The sequence below is a fragment of the Neomonachus schauinslandi genome, chromosome 2 (assembly GCF_002201575.2).
Source record: "Neomonachus schauinslandi chromosome 2, ASM220157v2, whole genome shotgun sequence".
Lineage (NCBI taxonomy): Eukaryota > Metazoa > Chordata > Mammalia > Carnivora > Phocidae > Neomonachus > Neomonachus schauinslandi.
The window spans coordinates 27779363-27805773 of NC_058404.1; the positions used below are offsets into that span (position 1 = coordinate 27779363).

General features: G+C 39.8%; 1 protein-coding gene and 1 pseudogene across 1 annotated transcript; one reads left to right on the plus strand and one right to left on the minus strand.

Moving 5' to 3' along the window:
- Positions 1 to 1915: 1915 nt before the first annotated feature.
- On the plus strand, positions 1916 to 25216 carry DCTN6 (dynactin subunit 6). Its single transcript, XM_021694134.1, has 7 exons — positions 1916 to 2000; positions 9400 to 9464; positions 18509 to 18614; positions 19965 to 20053; positions 21309 to 21356; positions 22542 to 22684; positions 24729 to 25216. The coding sequence occupies exons 1-7, from the start codon at positions 1978 to 1980 to the stop codon at positions 24825 to 24827; spliced, it is 573 nt and encodes a 190-aa protein (XP_021549809.1). The 5' UTR covers positions 1916 to 1977; the 3' UTR covers positions 24828 to 25216.
- LOC110584098 lies at positions 11899 to 12457 on the minus strand (annotated as a pseudogene).
- Positions 25217 to 26411: the final 1195 nt, after the last annotated feature.

A 26411-nucleotide genomic window follows, 5' to 3' on the forward strand; every position in this document is an offset into this window, starting at 1 on the left:
GTATTGAGTAAAGAGTGGGGACAAATTCATGTGACTACTTTCATGGAACTTAGTCTTTTTTTTTTTTTTAAGATTTTATTTATTTATTTGACAGAGAGAGACACAGCAAGAGAGGGAACACAAGCAGGAGGAGTGGGAGAGCGAGAAGCAGGCTTCCTGCTGAGCAGGGAGCCCGACGGGGTCCGATCCCAGGACCCTGGGATCATGACCTGAGCCAAAGGCAGACGCTTAACGACTGAGCCACCCAGGCGCCCCTGGAACTTAGTCTTTGGGGGAGATAGTAAGATAAAAAATTACAGCTGCTGGATGGTCCCTTTTTTCTTAAGTAAACTCCAACCCCAAGATCAAGAGTCACGTACTCTATCGACTGAGCCAACCAGGTACCTGAATGAGGGGTCCTCTTCTTATCCCATGGAGAAAACCAAAAATACAGCAAAAATGACCTATTTCTGATTGGGTGGTCAGAGGTTTCTCTGAGTGTGATGGTTAGTTTTTTGTATCAATTTAGCTAGGCTACGGTTCCCAGCCATTCAATCAAACACCAATCTAAGTAATGTTTTGAAGGTATTTTACAGGTGTGATTAAAGTCTATAACCAGTTGACTTTAAAGAAGGGAGATTATCCTAGATAATCTGGGTGGGGCTGATCCAATCAGTTAAAAGGCTTTAAGAGCAAAGCTGGAGCTTTCCTGAAGATATTCCATCTATATAGACAGCAGCTTCACTGCATGCATGAGAGTTCCAGCCTGCCCTACAGACTTCTGACTTGCCTAGCCAGCCCCCACAATCAGGTAAGCCAATTCCTGGCAATAAACCTCTTAATTTATATCTCCTAGTGGTTCTGTTTCTCTGGCTGAACCCTGACTAATACACGGACGATGGGACATCTGAGACTTGAACCCGCGGGGGTGGGGGGGGGGGAAGGGCAGGGCAGGGAGCAGGGCAGGTGGAAGCGCTCTGGGGCAGAGAGTAAGCTTGGCTTCATGGAGGATGAAAGTGTGATCGGAGAAAGAGGAAGAGGAACACGACAATAAGGAAGAGAGAAGTAGGCAGGGGCTGGATCTAGCCCAGAAGTAGTCGATGGAAAGGCGTTTAGGAGTTTGGATTTTATAAAGAATGGGAAGTAAAATAACTGGATTGGTTTTTAAAGGATGATTTTGGCTGCAGGAGAATGGCTTGGATGGGGGGGTGGAGGGCAGGGATGGGGGTGTGACTTTAGAGGTCAAGGGTGGAGGGAGCTGACTACCCAGGAGAGATCGCGGCTGAGCTTACATTGGAGAGGTGGCAAAGTCTTGCCGGTGAATTATATACACGGAGGTGAGGAAAGCCTTAGGATGCCTATTGAGTTTCTAGCATGAGCATCTAGGTGAATGGTGGATCCCTTTAGTGAGATGGAGATCAAAGCACCAACTGAGGGTGTAAATCAAAAGCTCTCTTCTATACGTTTTAGGTTTGATACAACTTTGAGGCATCCAAGTGGAGATGCCAAGTAGGCAATGGAATAACCAGATGTGAAGTTCGGTAAGGAGGACAGAACTAGAGATATTAACCTGAGAAAGCCAGCAGGTAGGAAGGTATTTAACTTATGGGAATGCTGAGATCGCCCAGGAAGAGATGAGCTCACCCTGAACAGAAAAGGGCGCAGGGGCCTGGCAGGAATCTTAAGGAGCAGAGACCGGAAAGCAGACTGAAAAAGAACGGTGGGGTATGATGAGATGAACATGACGTGTGTTGGATTGGACTAAGCGGCTGTTTTACATCCGAGTCTATCCATCCGCGGGCTGCCCTAACCATCAGCCAGTGGCCACGTACGGCTGCCTTGCACCAGCCGCCTCAGCCAGGGGGAGGAGAAACCACTAGCCCCGGCAGGCCCCGCCCCCTCCCGATCCTGCCAGGCGCTCCAATCGCTTGTAGAGATCATCGCTGGACCCAGGCGGTTGTGTCGATCTCCGCTCCAATTGGAGACAAGGTCCAAACCATGGCGGAGAAGGCTCAAAAGAGGTGAGTCCGCTGTTTGAGAAAAGCCTATTTCTACACTCCGCAGGAGTGGAAAATCTGCTGTTGGGCGCCAGTGGTAGGGACTAAGATGGTGTCTCATCCCCGGTGCTCGGCCGGGCTGGTTCTTAAAGCCCGGACCTGGCGGCCCTGAGGGAGAGGGCAACGAAGTGGATCTGAGGGAGGATTGGGAAGGGATATGGAATCGGTTCCAGGAAGGTTTTTGTTCTTAGATCCCGCCGCCCTCCTCCGCAACGCGCCGGCGCAGAAAGGGTCTCCGGCGGCGTTGCGCGGGGAGCTTGGCGTCGCCCACTGCCCCGGGACACGGAGGGACACCCCCGCTCCCCTAAATCCTGCTGCGTTTGGTGCTGCTGGCCACTGTCGGCGGCTTGTAGCAGTATCCTCCGCCGGGCGTTCCGAGACACCCGCGGAAGTGCTGGCCACACCCCAGTCCCCTCCTGCCCATCGTGGGCGGTGCGCGTTTGGGCAAACGCGTCACTGTCGCTCGTCTAAAGGGGGCCTGCGCCTGGACCAGAACTGTGTGAGACGGTCCGCTCGGCGTGGATAAGCTCCTTTGCAAGCATGTGAGGACAGCGATGGTGGCGGCTTGTCCAGCAGTCTTCACTGCTGGAAACTGGTGGTGGAAAGGAACGGCTTGGGTGGGAGAAGTGCTTATGTTAACCATTTCCGAAAGCAGCAGCGTTGAGCACCCTCTACTGACTCTTCTTTGAACAGGAAAACCGACAAACCTTGGTTCTGTTGTAATAAATTAAAATTTAGGGTTTTCTTCTATTGAGGCAGGTAACTGTAATCTTTTTTCATAAGCTGCAGAGCGTCAGCTCTACTATGAAAATTGTGTGCAGTATATAGTAGTGTACGGTGGAGATGATATTGTTGCCTTGTTATTTTAGTAGGTGCTCGGGTAAGCCTTTTCCTCCCAGCCGTCTGAGCCACCCCCCCCCCCCCCCGCCCCGCAGCCCCACGGAGATGTTTGGACCGCGTTTAGTTGGTCTAGTCGTGAATTTAATTATTTTATGCCTCAGGGAGAAGTAGGCTGATCGGGACACAAACTCTACCTGGGTCCTCTCCCTTAGGCATAAGACTGGACAGAGAGACACTTGGGAATCGCTCCTCTCCTCACTTGTCTAGGACAACTTAAATGTTAGATAATGCTCTTTTCCTAAAAAATCATAGAGGGAAGCTGAGGAAATTGAAACCCCAAATAAGGTCTAAAACAAGAGGTATTTTATAAAACCTAACTTATTTGGCCAGGGCCTAATAAAATTGCTTTATTTTAACACACACACCCACTCTAAATGGAAACCATCAGAGGAATAGCATTTACAAATGGTGATGCGTTCAAGGACAGCATCATTCAGCTCTCACAGGAAAAATACCCAACATGTCAGGATGTTCCCAGGAAACTTTCAGCTAACAGAAAAGAAATGATTGGTGTTCGGATAATGATGCCCCAGGGACGAACTGCTTCAGGAAATTTCTAGTCTCTGGGCTTCAGTTTCCTCATCTATAAGATGAGAGGGTTGGGCCATTTCTGCTTTCTGTTCCGTGGTACTAAAGTTTTTCATGTACTGGGTAGAAAGATTGTATTTTTTCTGTGACTTCAGCAGAGTTAGACACATAACTCAGATGCATCATTTCTAGAATTTCACTAACTTGTGCCTTGTAGAAAGTCACTGTATATCAAAATGATGGAAACAGATGTAGCTGTGTCTGATCTCACAAATATTTCTTGAAGACAGACTCAGGGATTAATAGTTTTTGTTTGGTATATATTCTTTTTACTTAGAGCTTTAAAAATACTTGGTGGTAGGAAGGTTTGTTCACTGAAATTTGTAGGAGAAAAAAATTGTGTATGTCTCCTTTTTTTAGTTTTCCTTATCAGTAGGGAAGTTGGTGTGATTTAAGAAAAATATTTTTGGTGTTACTTTGCACTTGTATTAGGGAATATTTAGGGGGATTCTGGAATGTGAATGATGGAGGGACATGTTAAAGAGTTTGTACCCTGGTGGCGCCTGGGTGGCTCAGTCGTTAAGCATCTGCCTTGGGCTCCGCGGGAAGCCTGGTTCTCCCTCTCCCACTCCCCCTGCTTGTGTTCCCTCTCTGGCTGTGTCTCTCTCTGTCAAATAAATAAATAAAATCTTAAAAAAAAAAAAGAGTTTGTACCCTGCTGACTCTCAGAGCTTTATTTCTGGTCTAGAACTCTCATGAGCTCTGTGTTTTCACTTTCTTACTGGGTCTTTCTCTTGAATTTTCTGTGGACCGTCAAACTAGGTTAATCTAAAATTTAACAAAATAACCTCATTTTTTTTCATTTCCTTACTTTTCTATGTACTGATGATTTTCAAATCTTCTAGCAGATATACCAAATATCTAGTAATCATCGCATAATCTGTCTTCTTTTTTTCTTGGAGATCTTCCCCTTGAAACCCTCTATCATCTTTGCTCTCTGCGGCTGATACATGGCTGTTGCCCTGATAATTTCCCTCTGTCCTCACACACTGGGGCCTCTGTTTCTAGAATCTATCTTGTCTGTTGGCTTTCTTTTATTTAGCTTAGTACATCTTTCAGCATCTTCCTAATAAAGAGTACTTAAGAGGTAATTTTTTTTTTAAGTTCTTGTAAGTATGAAAATGTCTTTATTCTCCTTCCATACTTGATTGCTAGTTTGGCTGGATAGGTAGCTCTAGTTTGAACATAGTTTTTGCTTAGCATTCTGTACGTATGGTGTTCTGGTCTTGTAGCCTCCAGTATTGCTGTTGAGGACTCTGATGCCATTCTGATGATTTTAATCCCTCTGGGTGACTTTGTTTTTGGTTTTGGTTTTGGTTTTTTTGTTCTGAACACTATAAGGATCTTTAGCATGGCATTCAGAAATTTTAAGATGATGTTACTTGGTATGGGTCCTTTGCATTTGCATCCTTTTAGAGTTAAGATTAATACTCTTTAGTAGTGGGAAGTTTTCTTGTATTATTCTTTAATAGTTTTTACCACAAATTCTTTTCTCCTTTTGAGATTTTCTTTTTTAATTTTTTTTCTAATTTTTTTCCCTTAGAGAGAGAGAGAGAGCACAGTGGGAGGGGCAGAGGCAAAGAGAGAGAAGAGCAGACTCCCTGCTGAGCTGGAGCCCAATGCAATGCAGGGCTCTATCCCAGGACCCGTGAAATCATGACCTAAGCTGACCCAAGAGTTGGACGCTCAACCGACGGCACCACCCAGGCGCCCCTTGAGATTTCTTTTATTTGGATTCCCTAATTTTCTCATTTTTTTCTGTCCTATTTTCTTTTCTTTTTTCCATTTTGTTCTACTTTCTGGAAGAGCTCTTTTTTTTAACCTCACTCCTAGTGATTTCAATTTTTGGTCGTTTTTAATCTCTAGGAGCTCTTTCTTAGACTTTGTTCCTTTTTCATAGACTTTTGTTTTATGCAGTAGTGTCTCTTATTTCTCTGAATTATAAGGGTTTTTTTTTTTTAAGTTTTCTTTTACTACCTGAATTGTCTGTTTTTCCTCAAACTATTTTTTCCTCTTTGTTTTGCTTTTTTCCTTTTTAGTTGGAGGCTTTCCTGATTTATCTGATAATCTCTGGCTCTTGGTCCATTATTAAGAATGAGAACTAAAGAACTGGAAAGGGAGTTGGTGGGCTAAACTAAACAACACAGGGAAAGGGGAGCTGGTGGACTCACTGTTGCTCTATCATCATTACCTACCCCTGGGCCTGATGTCTCGAGTGCAGTGCCCACAGGGAGGAGCAAACTTTTTCTATAAAAAGGTAGTTTTATCTTGCTTTTTATTGTTAGGGAGTATATAGTATTCCAGTAAGTTGATGATTATATTTTATTTCATTACTCCTCCTCCCTAGTTTCATTATTCTAAATAACATGGCCAATTTGTGCATTGAAGATTGGAAGTAATGAAAAGTGATACTAATGAATAATAATTTTTTTTTAAATTTTATTTATTTGACAGAGACACAGCGAGAGAGGGAACACAAGCAGGGGGAGTGGGAGAGGGAGAAGCAGGCCTCCCGCTGAGCAGGGAGCCCGATGCGGGGCTCAATCCCAGGACCCTGGGACCATGACCTGAGCTGAAGGCAGATGCTTAACAACTGAGCCACCCAGGCACTCCATGAATAATAATTTTATCCTTGGTTAAAGAGGATTGTTGTTGAAGCAGTGGGAACAATGATTTAAAGAACAAAACATTGGTCTTGGGGCACCTGGGTGGCACAGTGGGTTAAGCATCGGACTTTTGGTTTTGGTTCAGGTCGTGATCCCAGGGTTGTGAGATCAAGCCCAACATTGGGCTCAAGGGCGGAGTCGGCTTGAGATTCTGTCTCCCTCTGTCCCTCCCACTGGTGCTCTCTCTCTCTCAAACAAATAAATCTTTAAAAAAAAAAAACTGGTCTTAAAGGGAAACTAAGAAGTCTAAAATTAATTAAATGATACTTAAGAGTTACCAGGAAGTATTTTTAGGTAAAATGAAGTGGGGGAGGGCATATAGGGATCTTGATTTGAGGGAGACTTTTTAAGGAAATAGGGATAAAGTTTCATCCCGATTATGGAAATGAATCCAGGACCCCCTTAGCACCTGGTATAAAGAAAATTATATCACTCTCTTTTTTGTTTTATTTATTTATATATTGAATAGGCAGTGCATTTGTAGGATTCACAATGCAAACAGTTAAAAAATGGGCATGTAGTGAAAGAGTTTCCGTCTACCATTGTGTCCCTGCTATCCAGTTCCTCTCTCTGAAGGTGATGTATATTATTAGTACCTTGTCTGTTCCTCTAGAGATAGTTTGGAAATATTCAAGCAAATACAAATATTCAGCAGTTACGCACTAGTGCAGCTGTATTGGTTTCATCATTTGTAAATGATGCTCAAAAGTTAGAGAAATTTAATGTGCTAATCACTTAAAATATTTTGTTAGAATGGCAAGCATGTCCTATTTAAGTTTGCATTACATATAATGAAAATTTGCATTCATCAAGGAGGACAAATACAAAAACATGAACCTGTCTCACAGTAAAACATTTGGAAAAAAAGAAAACCTGGCAATACAATTTTTTTTAACCAAAGAAATGTCCAAAAAACATGAAAAACAAATAGAAAGTACCATTAACATTTTTATATTATCTACTATATGTTAAAAATAAGCAAGTAGGGCGCCTGGGTGGCTCAGTTGGTTAAGCGACTGCCTTCGGCTCAGGTCATGATCCTGGAGTCCCTGGATGGAGTCCTGCATCGGGCTCCCTGCTTGGCAGGGAGTCTGCTTCTCCCTCTGACCCTCCCCCCTCTCATGTGCTCTCTCTCATTCTCTCTCTCTCAAATAAATAAATAAAATCTTTAAAAAAAATTTAAAAAAAAAGTATTTTCATACATGAATATTTGTAGAACTTAAAAAAATAATATTGATACAAATGAATCATTACACTCTACATTTATGGTTGTTACTGGTTGAAAACATATTTGCTAAAATAAGAAAGCAAGTCTTTAGAAAATTAATAGACCAAAGCATGAACATTTTGGTCAAGAAAGTTTCAACTGTTTTACATACCAGGTTTTAATAATTTATTTAAAATGCATCATTCATTTCTTAGAAAGATAGTTTGATAGGTTTTGTTGATCTTACAGACCCAGAACATATTAAGGATATTAAACATCGTACTGAAAGTCTTAGCCAGGGCAATAAGACAAGAAAAAGAAATAATATGCATACAGATTGGAAAAGAAGAAATAAAACTGTCCCTATTCACAGACTACAGAATTCTTTTATGTGAAAAATCCCAGAGAATCTATGTGAACTGAGTGGGTTTAGCAAGATTTTAAGAAACAAAGTCAATATGCAAAATTATTCTATTTCTTCCTTTTTTTTTTTTTTAAGTAGGCTCCACACCCAGCATGGAGTCCAATGGGGGTTTGAACTCACGATCCTGAAATCAAGAGCTGAGACAGGAGTCCAACGCTTAACTGACTGAGCCACTCAGGCAACCCCCAAAATTATTGTATTTCTATATACTTGCAGTGAACAACTAGAAATCAAAATTTTGAAAAATCCAAATAGGATTATAAAGTCAAAATTGCTAAAATGGTATTGCTGCTATTTTATAGAAGCTGAGTACACATTTAACACCATCAATAATATCATTACTACTAAGGAAAATTCTTTACTTAATAAGAACAAGTTACCAAATGATTATCAGTTTACGGGGGAAATCGTTTGGTATAGTTCTGCATGTCAGCTGATGGCCCAGCTAAGATAGCATTTAGCTCGATTCAGCTGTGTCAAACAGGACACAGTTAAGCGACTGCCTTAACAGGGCAGTAAATTATTTGGAAGTAAATTATTTGGAAGTTAGTAATTTTGGGACAGTTTGCACTCCAACTTAATTCACTTGATAAGCAGTTTTATAACATATATAGTTAGAGAATAAATAGGAATCTTTGTAAATTTTGTATCTCTACATTGATTTCTATATTAGTATTACCTTGCTGGTTGTTAAATATTTTGAATGTACATTCTTTTTTTCCTTTTCACAAAAATAACAGTGTGTTATATACCATCCATTTTCTGGCTTTGACTTTTTTTTACTTAACTTGGAAATTGTTCCAGATCTTTACATAAAGGATTATTCTTTCTTTTTTATGACTGTGTATTAGACTGTGTTGTACCATAGTTTATTAACCAGTCCCTTACTATTAGATAGTTAGGTTGTATTCAGCTTTATCCTATTTGGAGACAAGCTGGTGTTAAAAGAATCCGAAGCCTCTTTTATCAAGCATTTTATTTCTATTATTTTTTATAAGATTGATTTATTGGGTTTACTGGGTGGTTCCGTTGGTTAAGTGGCTGCCTTCAGCTCGGGTCATGATCCCAGGGTACTGCTCAGTGGAGAGCCTGCTTCTTCCTCTCCCTCTGCCTGCCGCTCTGCCTGCTTGTGGTCTCTCTCTATCTCTCTGTCAGATAAATAAACAAAAATCCTTAAAAAAAAAAATTTTATTTATTTTAGAGAGAGAGAGTACGCACAGGGGATGGGGACAGAGGGAGAGAGAATTTCAAGCAGACTCCCCACTGAGCATAGAGCCTGACACGGGGCTCAATCCCGTGACCCTGAGATCATGGCCTGAGCAGAAACCAAGAGTCAGTCGGTTAAGCCACTGACTCACCGAGGCACTCCCTCAAGCCTTTTAATAAGGTATCGTTATTGATTTTAGCCTGATGGATAGTATGCCTCCTGAGAATTTTATAAGATATTAAATACCTTATTCTCTTACAGTTTTTTTAATCCATTTTTTAAACCATTTTCTCACTGCAGTGTCAAGTTAGCTTCTATAACAATATTTTTAAAACGTACCCATAGTGAATATTACCTTTTCCTTTCTACAGTGTGAAGATTGCTCCTGGAGCAGTTGTGTGTGTAGAAAGTGAAATCCGGGGTGATGTAACCATAGGTAAGAAAACAGTTTATTAGTGTTGTTTCTCAAAAATTGATGTAATTTAATTTATTTCAGTGCTTTACAGTTAATTAGGTTTTATATATTTATGTTTCACTGATGTCCTAATTTTATTGACCAAATAATTTGTTTTTCCTATAAGTGTTTTTTGTTTTTTTTTTTAAATTTTATTTATTTATTTGACAGACAGAGACAGTGAGAGAGGGAACACAAGCAGGGGGAGTGGGAGAGGGAGAAGCAGGCTTCCCGCTGAGCAGGGAGCCCGATGCGGGGCTCGATCCCAGGACCCCGGGATTATGACCTGGGCTGAAGGCAGACGCTTAACTACTGAGCCACCCAGGCGCCCCTGATGGACACTTTTTTAAGATTTTATTTTTAAGTAATCTCTACACCCAACACGCGGCTCAAACTCAAAACCCTGAGATCGAGTCGCATGCTCCACCCACTGAGCCAGCCAGGCCCCTTGATGGACTCTATATTGAAACTTCTATCTGATAAAATAATGAGGCAGTATAATAAAGTCATTCATTTGTTTGAGAAACATCAGTTGTGTACCTACTGTGTGCCGGCACTATGCTGGCTTTAGGGACACAGCAGTGAACACAGCAGACAAAGGTACTGCCTTCATGGGGCTTATGTACTACTGTTAACAATGTGGACCGTGGACTCTGAGAGACCTGGGTTAGCATCCTTGCTCTTTACCTGCTGATTATACTCTTTACCTTGATTATACTACTTAACCTCAACAACCTTCATTTTCCGCATCCGTGGGTAATTGTGTGTATTAGAATTAGGTTCAGCTGCATAGAGTGGTGGCTTAAACGATGCAAAGGTTTATTCTTTTATATAAATAAGTATAGAGGTAGGCAATGCAGGGCTAGTTAGTTGATTGTCCAGGACCTCCAGCCTTGTAGGCCAGAATGAGATAGCTAAAGCACCAAGAGTGACCTTGGATAAGAAAGGGAAGAAGTGGAGACAAAGGGTGTACCTCCTAGTTGAGTCAGCTTCCTTTAAATAGTCTTCCTGAAAGTTCCACACAATCTCTCTTTGTATGTGTGATGCCTTGGATTTAGTGTCATGGACACATCTAACTGCCTGGAAGGCTGGGAAATCATAGTCTGAACTGGGCGCTTGGCTTCCCTTAGCCCAATAGGGTTCTGTTACCAGGGAAAAGGGAAGCATGAATATCTAGTGGCAATTAGCAGTTTTTGTGACATGCAAAATAGGAGTGCCCACCTCATAGCTTTTTGAAGGATTCGATAAGAGACTATTTGTGAAAGTCATTGCCCAAATCCTAACACTAGCTAATCGCACCGTTAAATCTTAATATTGTGTAGCCTTGCTAGAGGTGAGATCCAATACTGAAATCAAATGAACAGTTTAACAGGTGGCACCTTGCTTATATGGACATGATTAAGTTCTCCCAAACTTACATTTTAGCCACTTGTTTTTTTACATATGTTTTCACTGCATATCATGCCCTTGGAGCTTTACTAACGTGAGTCCATCCTTACTAGCAGCTGCACGTTACCAGAGTAGAGCTTTCAGAGAGAAAATATGCCCTGTTCCCTTATACTAACAGTATCTTTAATAGGAAAAAAAATTGTGAATTTTACTAAGTCTAAGCCTCCAACCAATTTAGGCATCATGTCTTAGAGAACAAGTAAAGATTGTGCCGGTATTATGGAACATCCTTAGGAATTTGCCAGGTTGGTTTATTTAATTACTTTAAATAGACAGAATTTCAAAGTTTAGAAGATGACCCAGTTTCTGTTCAGTGCTGTTAACTCTTTAATTCCTAAACTGCTTACAAACTTTTTATGAGGAGAAATCATAATGGCCACATGTTTATCAAAGTGCTGTCTGCATTATTTTTAATCTGATATTTTTATGGTTTTCATCATGATTTGAGGAATAATCCTCTCATTAGCTCACAAGGTATTCTACAATTAGAAGGAAAGTAAGACTAAAATAATGTAGCTAATTACACAAATTTTCCCTTTCATTTCTACTTCTTCCCCATTCTAAACTAAGTATATTATCTCTACTATGTAACAGATACATAGTACAGATAACCTCTGCTGGCGTGAACATACAAAGGTGTATATACATGTTTGTGTGTATGTGTATTTCTGATTTGGAAAAAACTCCTGTCACTTGTAGAAGCTTTTGTAGAATAGCAGGAAAGGCTTTCTCCTATGAAAAGGAAAGGTGGAAAACTGGCCGCTAGCATAGGATTGGGGCATGAAGGTATCAGGAGTCAGCGCTCACTTTTCCTGTTTCTCCTGCTGTCTCTTACTACTTTGTGTTCCTCTCCTTTCTCCCCCCCCCCTTTTATTATTAACTTTTTAAATAAATTTAAGAACAGCTCTATCTTGTCTCCTCCCCCGAGAGCAATTAAAACCAACTAAAAGGGGGCGTGGCCTCTGTGTCAGCTGCTGAGGGGCCCCGGGGCTGCTGGGGGCAGAGGCAGAGTCGAGGTGAAGGACATGAAGGGTGTCGGGGGTCTGGAAGTGGGCGGGGGGATGGCTGGCCTGGGGTGGGCCCTGTGATGTCTCCTCTTCCCCATCTATGTCGTCGTCAGACTCCTCCTCCTCCTGCTCCCAGTCCGTCCCTGACAGCTTCTTGTCCTGGCTTTTGCTTCCAGTCCCACCATTCTTCCGGCCCCTGCGGGTACCCTTGTCCCTGTCATGTGGTTGTCTTCCCCGTCTCGCTGCATGTCAGGCACAGAGGCCACCAGGTCCTTCAAAAGGTCAAACTGCTGCTCCAGCTCAGCGCACTGCTTCAGGTGGAATGTGGTCATGGTCTCGGCGTTTCGGGACTGGGTCACCTGGCAAGCCTTCTTCAACAGCGACTCGGAACAGCTCAAGCGCCCGGGAGATGATGACAGGCACTGCCGCCGCCGCCTTCCCAATTTCTTCGTCAGTTTCCATGATCTTGATCTGCGCCGGCGGGAACCGCGCGTTATACGTTTTCTTCTTGCTCAGCATCTCAGGGCCTCTCTCGCCGGGCGGGGCCCAGCGCCGCCGCCCGCGGTTCCCCCGGGCTCCTCTCCTTTCTTTATACTTATTAACAACCTACCTTCCCTAAATGTTGCAATTATGTAAGGAAATACAGTGTTTAAATCTACTTTCCATATAAGTTTTTCCTCTAGCTGATAGCACATGGCTCTGTCGTTAAAATGTAAAATGACAGTTCAACACAGATTTTCAATGATAGTTTATAGCATAAGAAGTGGTCATAATTTTTTAACTAGTGATTTGAAGCTTATCATAGAATGGATCTAAGTTAATATTTGTTATGCTTATTTTTGACCCAGTTTTTTTAAAAAAGAAAATTTGCTGAAATACTTCACAGAAACATCTCAATTTTTTAAATTAAGGAAAAGATTCAGAAGTGATATAGTTACCCACTGTTTGATCTTTTACAAGTCTTCATTTTCATTATGGGTTTCTTATCTTTTTGGTTTTTTTGTTTTGTGTGTGTTTCTTGTCTTTAATTATATATGTAAGTATGGAAACTTTCCAGAATTGGTATTTAGATAGCCATTTCTATCATTGTTATATTTGGTATAAGAGATCTCTAATCAGGGGCACCTGCATAGCTCAGGGTTAAATGTCTGACTCCTGACTTCACATCTGGTCATGATCTCAGGGATGGGAGACCGAGTCCCACCTCAGGCTTCGTGCTGGGCGCCCTGGGCGTGGAGACTGCTTAAGATGCTCTCTCCCTCTCCATGTGTTCCCCCTCCAAATATCTATAAATATAAAATCTTTTGACTGCTATTAATTCATATTTCTGATGTAATACATTAGATTAAAAAGCTCCAAGGAGATACGAAGTTAAATCAACTGGGAGAGTAGAGAAAAGTCATTTAATTAAAACTCACTCTCTCCACCATGTTTTGTTTTGTTTGTTTTTCCAATGTATGGCTTTTATTGGGTTTTTGTTTGTTTGTTTTTGCTTAACTTAGCAGAATAAAGTCTTTTTCTCTAATGCTATGGATAGGGAGATTTGAACGATTAATAAGCTCTATTTTCTGGGTTAAGTAGTAATAAACTTAAGTGTAGTTGAATTAATGGATTTTTCAGAGGATGTTATACATAACTTTCCGTCCCCTAGTTGGTTATACTCCTACCAAATTATTCCATTCTGAAATATTTCGGAAGGAAGGTAATTTTTTCCTTCTCTATGTTTCAGTGGTGTAGTAGAACTTTAAACCTGATCTTCTATTCTCCTAGAAAATCAGGTATCTGGTTTATCAGAGAAACTAGTCTGAAGCTTTGAAGTATTGTCCTTAAGCAGAAACTCTATGACTTGAGGCTCTGCTGGAGCCTTGACCCCTTTCATTAGAGGCTGCTAGGAAACAGACCTTGGGAAAAATAACAGCTCTCTTGTTAATTACAATGTGGGTAAACAAGGTTTCATAGTATCAAGCCTGTTTGTAATTAGGCTGCCTTGATTCCTGGGCCATGCATTATTTCCTTAAATCTTGCTTTGAAAGCTGAAAAACATTTCAGAAAGTTCCTTCTAAGCAAGTTCTGGAGTCCCATTATAGAGTGAAAGTCAGTCTTCTTGTCTTAGGACAGGGCTTGGTTGGGACATTGCAGTAGGAAGGCAGAACTCCACACAGTGGTAAAACTTTGAGATGGAAGCCCTTTGTCCCACTTATTCTGTCTTTCTCTCCATTGGAGTTTTTAATACAGATCAAAAGCTTCCCTTTACCGTGGAAATCTTTTTCAATAAGGCAGAACGGTGGCTTTGACTTGAAATTCATCAAATATAAAGCAGTTCTTACAGGTACTTCAGCTTACAGGTAAAAAGAACTGTTTTAATTTTCAAAGGAAAAAGCTTATGGCTTTTTGAACTATTTATTGACATATGAAAATGGCACAAAGATTGCTTTCTGTGGCAAAGATAGACAGGAAAAATGTCCTTTACCAAATGAGGGGAATGGAAATTTGATGCGAGGAATGCCTTTCTGGCTGTGTTGCACCAAGCCCAGCCAACCATTTAGAAAAATAATTCATCAGCCGGTAAGGCAACTCCAACTCTAGACACATTTATCCAAACAAGGAGATAAGCCAAATAGGGTTTCAGCACATTTGGTAAGAAAATATACAAACTACCCTGCCAGCGAGAGCTCCAAGAAAGTTCACAACAACCTTTAAAAAAAATCTTTCCATGGTGACAGATTTTTATTTTTAAAGCATTTTAACCTCAATACCCTTAAACTTGCTTTGAAATCAGACCCATTCTAGGTAAAAGTGTTTCTCGCATGTAGAAGAGTGTGGAGCAGTCTTTGCCCACATTTTAGTCCACTGCGGCCGCCCGGGACTTGGAATAGCACTTGGACTCCTGGGCTCTCTGGTGCCAACCTCCAGCACAAAACTGTGCAGAGACGAAGCCCACACTGTGGACCGCACACCTGCATTGGAACATCCCTTTAGCAAGCTCTCCAAACCAAAATCTTAGCACTCACATGCTGAAGTACATGTGTACTAACCTCTCTAGTCTCTGCTCCAAAAGACCTGACAGTTTATGATCACCCATGACTTTTGTTGTTACTTCACAATTCAAAGTTGATTCTCTCACCTTTTAAGTTCTTTCCGCCCGGAAACACGAGGACTTGTAGTTTGGCAGTGCTGCCAGCAGGGGGAGGTGCTGTCTTAAGTGCAGGTCTCACCCAGGCTGGTGATCCTGCTTTTTATCTCTGGGCCCTCAGATTTCTAACCAGTTTTCCAGTTTATCTTCTAGCTAGCTTATTAGTAATGATAAAAATGATAATAACAATAAAATGCCTGGTTAAAATAGCTCAGGCATTATATTTAAAAATTGTGTAAGACATGGGGACTTGAGTTCATTTTTTTAAATTTGTGTTTGTATAATTACCATGTATTATATCATTTTGAAAAATGGAAATATCAGTTGTTTTCAAAGCTACACTTTAGAGAAACTTTTAAAGAAAGACAGGTTTCAGTGATAACCTTTTCATACTAGTCCATTCTTAGGTAGCTTCTTGCAAGTCTGCTTGTTGTCAAGAGCTACCACTTGAGGACCAGCAGAATATCTAGTGCCCCTGGCTTCTTATCTAGCAGTAGCAGCAGATCTGCTTTCTATCACAGCATGATGATCTCTTCCCCGTCTAAGATTCTAATGCTAGCATGGAAAATACTTTTTAAATTTCTTTTACTATTTTACAGTAATATGTAAATTTCTCCCCTCTGGTTAAAAGGAGTTATCACCCTAATAACCTGAGTAGAGGAGTAAAGTGGACTCTTTTTTTCTGTTTCTCAGATCAGAAGCAGTTTTTTGCTTATTATGATAGTTACACAAATAGCTTTTGGTGTCAGATAGTGATGAACCTCCCATTTTTAACAGCTGCGGGCCAGACCCTGTAATCTCCCTTTGAGACGTTATTTCATATAATCCACACTTCAACACAATGAAGTAGGTTGCTCTAGGTCTCATCTTTTTATAGATGAGAGAACAGGCATTTGAGAGATGAAGCATTTAGCCTTTATGTGGTAGAGGCCGGAGTCCGGGCTTTCTAGACAAGGGGTGGGGTGCTGGCAGGGCTATAATTACAGAGAACCTAAAATTGAATGATTGTCCCTTTTATCATAGAACATTTATTTTCAAGATTTTATTTGAGAGAGCGCGTGAGCAGAGCAAGAGTGAGCACGAGCCGGGGGAGGGGCAGGGGGAGAGGATGAAGCAGGCTCACAGTGGAGCAGAGAGCCCAATGCGGGACTCCATCCCAGAACCCTGGGTTCATGACCTGAGCCAAAGGCACACGCTTAACCGACTGAGCCACCCAGGTGCTCTGTCATAGAACATTTTAAAGTAAAATGCAAATCTGGTATTGTGCAAACGACAGACTTAAATTGGTTCACATAGCTGGAAGACCTATAAGAAATTTCTCATTTCAGAGGCATCCAGTGTTTGTTTCAGCATTATTTAGCACCTCTCCCCCAAAAGTGATAACATCTAAATGCCCATTATTAAGGGCTTGGTTACATAAATTATGGTATGTTAATATGATATGAAATACTATTCAGCCATTGAAAAGAATAGCTAACTAAATGTACTTCTATGGAAAAATCACCATGACTTTTCAGGTGAATAAAGCAGATGGCAGAATAATAAGTACTATTCCTTGATTAAAAAAAAAAAAAACAACTATGTGCCTATAATCCATATTTTTCCACCTTCAAATTCTATTCTTTAACTTTGAGATGAATATATTTTATATACAGTGACATTTACAGGTCTTAAGTATACAGTAGAACTTAAGTCTGGAATAATATATCCCAAACTAGTCCCCTTAGGGAATAGGATTAGCATAAAGAGAGGATCTTTCACTTTTTGCTTTGTTTGGATTTTTATAATGGGCACATAATACTTTTATAAATGTGAGTATTTTTTTAACAAAGAAAAAAAAGTTATACATGTTCACTTGAGAACCTTCCCAGAGATCCGAGAGATCCCATCTTCTATTCTGAATAGAAGTTGCCAGAGAAATTTTAATTTGGCAGCTGAGGATTTGGGGAGCCAGAGGTGACAGAAATAACAAAGCCTCTCTCATGTTGTTTCTTTATCAGACCGTGCGGTCCTTTGACTGTGCATCCTGTCTTGGGCCCCACCCTCCTTATCAGTCCCCAGCTTTTCATTGTTAGGGGAAAAATAAAGCTGCACGGAGGTTCCTTCCAATTCTCTAGACACCAGGAACACCTCCTTATTTATTTTAATACATTTGTGTATGAGTATGTTAAGTATTTCCAGTTTTCAAGATAAACAAAACAAAGAAGATCGGCGAGCTCAAAAGGGCAAAAGTAGCCTGTATTCCTTTATGTTTCCCTGTGACGTATAGCACTAATCTTGCCTGTCACAAGCAGATAATGATTGTTGAGTAAGTTAATTTACACGAATACTGAATGACATGGACAGTGGCATCTTCCTGACTGCCTCCCCACCTTCTGGCAACACTTTTGCCCACCCTCTCTTACTTTCAGAGTGGTTACCTCACGTCATCTTATTTACCAATAAAAATAGCTTTGGCCTTGGGGGTGGGTGGGGCTGGTGCTGCAGGGAGGGGTGCATTTTCTCATGAGTGGTTTCATTATCACCAAAATGCTAGCTAGGCCTTCCAGGAAATTAGGAACCAGGGGAAGGAATGTGTTAGTGCTCCAGAATCGGGTCCCTGTTTGAGCAGTGTACTGCCTCCTTCACCCTGATGGTGAAATGGATGTGCTAAGACCCCTTCCTGCTCCCTTCAGTTTGAGATGGGAGACATTGCCTCAGTCGGCCTGTTTCAGAGCCTTAGGACTCCAGTAACCACCTTTGTCTCCTTCCACTGCCTCCCTGTAACCTTTTTCTGGTTAAAATCGTATCTTAGGTCAGACACAACAGAAGCTCCGCCTCCTTCCAGTGGTTAGGCTTGTTGTAGGGATGGTGACAAAGTAACAAAGGCAAGGTTAGTTTACATATTTCCTGTCTCCCTTTCCACCCATATTTCCTCTTAGCCACTTAATAAAAAGACTAACTCTGTAGTTCACTAGCATAAGAAAGTGTTATGTGGTTCACCAGCATGAGAAAGCACCAGCGTTGTAAGCAAAGAGAGCCTCACTTTTATGAGGGAAAGCAAAGCATGGAAGGGAATTAATTTTTATTGCCAACAATGTGCCAGAATACCGTGTCTACAAACATAATCTCATCTAATCCTTACAACGACTCTGCGAGACTGGTATTCTCACCACCCCCATTTCACCGCTGAGATAACAGAGGCTTCCAAATAGCGGGTGAGCCAGGGCTGTCTGGCCCCAGAGCCTGGGCTGTCTCCACTCACCTTGGCTTGAGATTTGGCACGAACTAGTATTGATAATAGCTGAGGAGATAGCGTTTGTAAAGTGCCTAGTGTGGGGCCTGCCTGCTTTAGAAAATGTGCCTCCCAATGGCCTCGACCCCCCTCGATCGTCTTCTCCCCTCCTGTCGGACGCGTAGCCTCCACCAATAATTCCGTTTCATCATATTTTTAACAGGACCTAGGACGGTGATCCACCCCAAAGCGAGGATTATTGCTGAAGCCGGGCCGATAGTGATTGGTGAAGGTAACCTCATAGAAGAACAGGCGCTTATCATAAATGCGTGAGTACAACTCTTAGAGATACTCTGAACTAAGGACCACAGGTTATGTTTTTGTTAATTTCAGCTATCTATAGGAACCTTTTACGACAGACATCTGGAAAGCCCACTATTTTAGAACTAGAGAAACATTAAGGATTTTTTCAACACAAGTAATTAGTAAATGAAACGAAACCAGATGGGTGAAGAGACTTGTCCAAGGTGAGAGAACTCGTCAGTGGCTGGCTAGAATCCCTCTGGGTCTGATAACCTTCCCCTTACGTGTCACTCTCTCTTCTGTGCCTTGAGCAGACATTTCCTGATTCCAGCGACTAAGTGCTGTGCTGACCACCCCGAAGAGAGTCTTTTGATTGGATTTCTCAGTTCTGGCTGAAATGTTATTACTCATGCCCAGACACATGAATTTAACTCTGATGTATATTTTCATATGCTTTGTGGGGGTAGCACCCAGAATTATATTTGAAAATTTGGGGGGTTCTAGAGGCAGTTTTTAACTTTGAAGATTAAAGAAATAATAAAATATTAAACATGTATATGGTCTTAGTGAACTAGACTGTAATACCAATGAAATTTTCGTAAGCATTTGTAAAGCTTTCTAGATAAAATTTTGGCAGGAAATTCGAGCTTATACCTAATTTATAGCAACAATGTATGGAATTTGTAAGAAAGACCTTGGGAAAATATTTAACTGTGATAAAGAGGTTGATTTGTCTTAACGCTTACTTAGAATTTGGGCGTTTCTTACTATATTAAACAGTTTCTTTTTAAAATCTATTTTGGCACCTTTAGTGTAAGTCAGGTGACAACAGCTATATTCTGTAGTAACTCAACTGTCAGAGATAAAGCTCCATTTAAAAAATGGCTTCCTCTTAGACCACAAACATTTTATGTTCCAAATATTTCAAACTACCTAACAGCATAAAATAATTATTTGATGTGAATATCTGTTTGCATTTCACAATCTCGAATGATTATTAAGAATGGAAAATTTTCAAGCCAGGCCTGATTTTGATTCTAATTTAACAAGCTAAAAAACGATAGCCAGCAACATTTTTACCTTGTCCTGGAAAAGGCCCTCTGCCTTTGAGCTTTAATAATAAGCAAAGGAAAGCTGATCTATGACTTCTTTAGGCATCTGCCTTGGGCTTCTTTACATTTCAATAGTTCTTTTTCAACTCAGAATCAATTCTTCAGCACAGAGGATAAATAATTCACTTGGATTAAGAAAGTACTTTTGTAGTTACATATTTTAAGCTTGATGAAAGTAAAATTGAAAGAATGAACCCGAATTCTAAAACAAGAGAATTGCTTATTGCATTATTGACTTTGATAATTTGTCTCTTCTTTTTATAGTCACCCTGATAATATCACCCCTGATGCTGAAGATCCAGAACCGAAACCTATGATCATTGGCACCAATAATGTGTTTGAAGTTGGCTGTTGTATCCTTTACAATAATTTAAGTAAACTCTTCTTCCCAGCTGTCTTTAGTATTCAAATCTATTCCATAGAAATGGTCATGTTTTAGCTATCAGATATATCAAATATATTATAAGCATGCGTTCACGCACACACATACATATCTTTAGGTACCATCTTGCTCCTGTTGCATAACTTGTTGACAGTAGCAATGACTGAGTGGCAGTAGACATAGAAACAGGAATCCTGGCTTCCATCCTGATTTAGGAACCACAGCTCTGTCCATTTGGTTCCTGTATAGTTTAGGTTAATAGAATGTTGTCTGATGCAAAGAAATGGTGGATAGGGATGGAAATACTTCATTCTTTGTTTTTTTTCCCCCGGAGTGTTACCATTTCTTGTGCTTGATTTTTGTACTCTAAAAAGATAGTAAAATGCTTTCATGGTGTCAGCAAAACATTATTTTTTGATAGGAAAACTTGGACGAAAAAAATCTAAATGTTTAACAATAGCAAAATATTTAAATAAATTAAGCTATATGCACAAAATGGACTATTAAGACCATTAAGCAGTCATTTTAAACTATGTTTTTAAAGATTTTAATGTTATGGAATAATGCTTGCTTGCAAAGTTAATTGAACGAAATAAAGTGAGCTGTGAAAGTTTATACAGTTTGATTTTATACAGTTTGATTCCCAGTTATATAAAAGGAATTATATGTATTTATATAAAGATATATCAGACTGTTAACAGTGTTAGCTTTAAGTGATTTGGTGATAAGTAACTTTAATTTTCTTAAGACAATCATGAAAATATGTTACTCATAGAATTGGGGTAAAAGATGCTCATTTCTTTAAAAACTATAGAAGGCATTTATGTCTGCTTACAGATACTTATATTTAAAGATGAAAACTTTACTTTCAGGCTGCCCTGAGCAAGCCGTTCTGGCCAGACTGGGGCTGCGTGGCCCTTCCCATGCCTTTGTCCTCTGCCCCAGGCAGGATAAGGATATAGTGAATTAGGGACACCTGGGTGGCTCAGTGGGTTAAGCATCTGCCTTCAGCTCAGGTCATGATCCCAGGGTCCTGGGATTGAGTCCTGCATCAGTCCTTGCCCAGCGGGGGCTTGCCTCTCCCCCTGCCTGCCGCTCCCCCTGCTTGTGCTCATTTTCTCTCTCTGACAAATAAATAAACTTTTTAAAAAAAAAGGATATAGTGAATTAGTGGAGGGAAAAAAAGATGAACACATTTACAATATTTACTTAACTCTGGCTTACAGATTCCCAAGCCATGAAAATGGGAGATAATAATGTTATTGAATCAAAAGGTAAGCTATGTTTGGAAATTTTATTGTGAAAAGTGATTACCTCCTTTACCTCCTTTCTCTTTATTGTGTCCTAGAGAACAACCTAAGTAGAAACTATGGCAAAGTGGAAGGAAGGTATGGTTGAAAGTGGACTAAAATAGTTAAGAGACTAACTCTTTGCCTATGTTTAATACATTGAATTAAAAATTCAGCCGTTGGTCTGCCTGGGTAGCTCAGTTGGTTAAGCATCCAACTCTTGATTTTGATCTCAGGGTTGTGAAATTGAGCCTCATGTCAGGCTCCAGGCTGGGCGTGGAGCCTGCTTAAGATTCTCTTTCTCTTTCTCCCTCTGCCCCTCCCTCCCTCTCTTAAAAAAAAAAAAATTCAGCTGTGTACATTTAAATCAGGATTGAATTAAACCATAATGTTCAGATGAAAGATTTGAAAAAGATTTCTGCTAAATACTAATGTCAATGATAATTTAGTTGATTAATATAATTGCAGAATTAAAGGAAAAAAATAATTTTCTGTAGCAGTTTGCTTTAATTGCAGGACTCCTTTACCCTAGCCAGTCAGGAACAAATGGAAGCTACTTATAAATGGAGCTAGGCAGGAGGTCTTGTAAAGTCACCACCGCTACTGGAAAGCAGCTCCAAGAGCATGTCCCACTACAGTCCAGAAAGAACCTGAACAATGAGACATCTTTAGAATAATGATTTATATCTTTGATGGTCCTGATTGGTCTGAAAGAAAATGTTTCTTTTTTTTTAATCAATAAAAGTAGACTTTTTGTTAATCTACTTAATGGTTTTTATTTTAATTTGGATTACCAATTATTATTATCATTGTTATTTTCTATTTATTATATACTTACTATGTGTCAAACCTTTGCTCAGCACTTTACGTTTAATATCTCACTTATTCCTTACAACAAACTGTAAGTAGGTCAGTCTTTCCATCTTATAGATAAACTTGCTCAAAGAATTTACAGTGACTTGCCCAAGGTCACACAACTAGTGAGCAAAGCTGTGTTTTAATCCATTTAGTACTAGTCAGGCGCCTGCCTGCTTTACAAACTCTGAACTGAAATATTTCCTTAATTTTCTTAAGGCTAGTTTGCAATTTAATACTTCAGTCATTTTAGAAAAATATTAACGTTCTACTCATTTGTCTTAAGTTGCAGTTCTTTCTATGTTTTTACTGCAGCATATGTGGGCAGAAATGTAATATTGACAAGTGGTTGCATCATTGGGGCTTGCTGCAACCTGAATACGTTTGAAGTCATCCCTGAGAATACAGTGATCTATGGTGCAGATTGCCTTCGTCGGGTGCAGACTGAGCGACCACAGGTACTAGACCCTGTCTTTAAAAAGAGTTCTTTCTAAAAGAAACAAAGACTTAAATACAGAGAACAAACTAGTGGTTGCCACAGGGAAGGTGGGTGGAGGGGATGTATGAAATAGATAAAGAGGATTAAGAGCTACAAACTTCCAGTTATTATAAAATAAATAAGTCACAGAGATGAAAAGTACAGCGCAGGGAATGTAGTCAGTAATATTGTAATAATAATGTTGCATGGTTGCTGATGGTGACTACATTTATCCTGGTGAGCACGGGGAGTAATGTTTAGAATTGTTGAGTCACTATGTTGTACACTTGAAACTAATATAACACTGTATGTTAATTATATTTCCAAAAAAAAAGTTCTTTCTAGGGCTGCTGATTTTCCCCAAAATACCGCATAATTGTTTTAATGGGGCAGCAGTCTGCTATTTAAAAAGCAAATGATTAAAATAAAACATCAAAGAAACATTCCTAAAGCTAGAATTTATTTGCAATGAAATCATTCAGTCTTTTTTTTTTTTTTTTTGAAGATTTTTTTTATTTATTTAACAGAGCGAGAGAGAGGCAGTGAGAGAGGGAACACAAACAGGGCGAGTGGGAGAAGGAGAAGCAGGCTTCCCGCCAAGCAGGGAGCCCGATGCGGGGCTTGATCCCAGGACCCTGGAACCATGACCTGAGCCGAAGGCAGAAGCTTAACCAACTGAGCCACCCAGGCGCCCCAAATTATTCAGTCTTTTAAGTTATTATCAAAAATACATACAAAGATGACAATGACAAATTGATAGTGAGAAAAAAGAAAATCCAGAGATGTTATTCCTGGTCTTAAGTGTTTTCACTGAAGATGCATCACCAAACTTTATAAACTGTTGATTCACTCTTAAAATCCTCCAGGGTAAGGAATGACCCTACCAAATTTATATTGGACAGCCAACTTGGATCCATCTATTAGTTTGCCAACATAGACGACTTGAAAGTAAACACAGTTTTGTGAATATGCAAATGTGTTTGGATATTTTCCTGGCTTATGAGAAATTATCTTTTCTTCCTCCTAAGAACCAAGAATAATGAAGAACATGTATTTAGACTTTCATTTAGGAGATAAATAGGGCATTTGGGGCTTTCTTTGGACAGAAGACATTCTGATTGAGGTTTTGAGCCTCATTGCTTGGCCCACAATATAGTGCTTTGGTTACCCAGCCTCTTTCCCCTCCCCCAGAAGAAAATATTTGTCAAGACATTTATCACTTTGCATCTGATTCTTAGCCATACTTTATCAGAAATTAAAACTCCAGTTCTCTTTGGGGTATTCTGTTTCTCTAACATTTGGCTTTTATTACTGTTATAAGCAAGTATGACTTCCATAGACTAAAAAGGCAATAAGAACAAATCAGTTTTTCTTTTCACTGTCATTCTGCATAACAGCAAAACTGATTGAAGAGGGAGAAACGAATTGGGTTGAGGGAGATTAGAATTAAGTAAGTAAGAATATCTGAAGTTTAACACCCTACTGTTTTCCACATTTCAGTGATCACAGTGATTACGTAGAGGTCCTTATTAAAAGAAGGATTCCCCAGACTTATTTAATCACAGTGTCTAGGGCAAGGGCCTAAAACTCCGTGTTTGTCATGAATGCCCCTTGTGAGTTTCACAGTGAGGGAAGTCTGGGCAAAGCTGATGCGGGAAGAGTGAAGAGCCGATGAGGACTGCAGCTGCGTGCTGTGTAGGTCCTGTGGGAATCCGCGTGCTCCAGGTTTCTACTTAACATTGTTGTCTGTGATTAGAACTGTTTAATTTTTTGGAGGCCAGGGTAAAGTCTACAAAAGCAGGGTTGAAAACTGAGTCGTGTATATTTTGTCTATGTAAAATCTTTTGGCTTTTCTTATTACCATACTTAACATACATTCATTGTAAATTAAACAAACAAACAGGTAAGCAAAAATAAGCCAGTGAAAATCACCTATATTTCCCTGGCCTGGTGGTAATTATTTCTGCCTGCTACTCTTAACTTTGCCTTCTGCTTGTCAGTCCTTAATTATCTTATCTTTTTAGCCCCAGACACTACAGCTGGATTTCCTGATGAAAATCTTGCCAAACTACCACCACCTAAAGAAGACTATGAAAGGAAGCTCAACTCCAGTTAAGAATTAAGAACAATATATGACATCAAGATAATAGTTTGTCTTTGACCACTGTCTTTTGAAAGGGCCACAGTGTTCCTGCAGTCTTAGCAGTTCCCAGAATAATACATGCTGACTTTATTTTGTAAAATTGAGTCAGAGAGGAAGGTAATGGATTTTCACTGTAACTGTCCTCTATAATTTATATAAAATGCATTATTTTCCTATATCCTTGCTCCTTTTCTGAGAATTTACAGGTTTGGTTTATTTTTCTTTTGTCATATAAAATGTTGGCCCTGGAATTTAGTTGTATAAAAGATTCCCCGTGATAAGAAAGGACATATTGTTATGTATTTATATTCTAGCATATATTGTACTAAATAAAAATGCTAATGACAGGACTTTAGTGAATATACTTTAGTCGATTTTTCTACTTGTGTTAACTTTCCCAAAATAGATCTTTTCATTTTTATTGCATACTAGCTATATTAAAGCTAATGTGTTTATCTTCTCCTTTTGTGGCTTTGGAGCTGTTTAAAATTTCAGGTGAAATTTCAGCAGCTGTTGAATTAATTTGACTTAATTTTGTTTCCAAGAAAAAAATTGTATTTTCATTTTAGTAAAACAAATAATTAGGGAAAAATGTATTCAGTAGCATACGAAATCAGTAAGAATGATCTCTGATGAAAGTGACAAGTAAATGACCATTGAATGGTCCTGGGTTTCTGAAGGCAATAAAACTAAAAGAGATTTTGATATATTTATAAATGTTTGAAATGATTTTGGCATACTACATCATATATCAACATGACTGTTGATGTTGTTATAATGTATCTAATTACATAATGGCAACATTAAGGATTTTGTTGTCTAAGTTTTAATAATTCAAGTGCATACAATTGATGGAACAGACTTCAAATTTTGAATCAATAGCTGTTGATTCATACTAAGACATTAAATACTAAGATATTTTTTCTTAAAATTAAATACTTACATAGTAAAAACAATTTTTGAAGTTCTGAAACTGACACCTACAAATTAGCCTTTGTTCTAAATTTGAATGATTCAGTTTTGGTGAGAACACTCATGACTCAGGTACTACCACATACAGTGGGTTGTAAAGAGGATAACATCACATAAATGCCCTATTTTTTATAACTGCTGTTTATTCATTTTTCCGTCCCTGGTGATCTTAACTTCAGATTTTGTTGATCATGGAAATTTTCTAGAGAAAAGATCAGAAATTACAAAACTGCCTTTCAGAGGCTATGCCAGTTCCAAAATACTATCTCTGGACAAGCTCTGGTATGCTAATAAATGTCCTCTGATCCAAATGGTACAGGTAATGTGTGAAGACAACAGGGAGACACTCCAAGGACATGGTAGTAAGATACCCCCAGAGATTTAAACTAAGTCAGCATGTGGTGAGGAGCCCCATTGTTTCCTAGAAGTGATACTAACTCATTTGAGAAAGAAAATGTGAACAGAAATAGTCAATTTGCCAAGAGTTTGGAGAAACAAAATATGACAGTACATACAGTGTTATCCATGGAAGGGAGGTACTGAATCCAAGACATGTGAGCAGTTTAATGGCCCAAAGTGTTCTTTTCTTCAG

Bases quoted from the DNA above. Each gene is read 5' to 3' on its own strand.
- DCTN6 (XM_021694134.1), top strand. From the start codon at position 1,978: ATGGCGGAGAAGGCTCAAAAGAG. The intron at 20,054-21,308 runs GTATCCTTTACA...TCTGGCTTACAG, and splicing joins TGTGTTTGAAGTTGGCTGTT to ATTCCCAAGCCATGAAAATG. The intron at 21,357-22,541 runs GTAAGCTATGTT...TTTTTACTGCAG, and splicing joins TAATGTTATTGAATCAAAAG to CATATGTGGGCAGAAATGTA.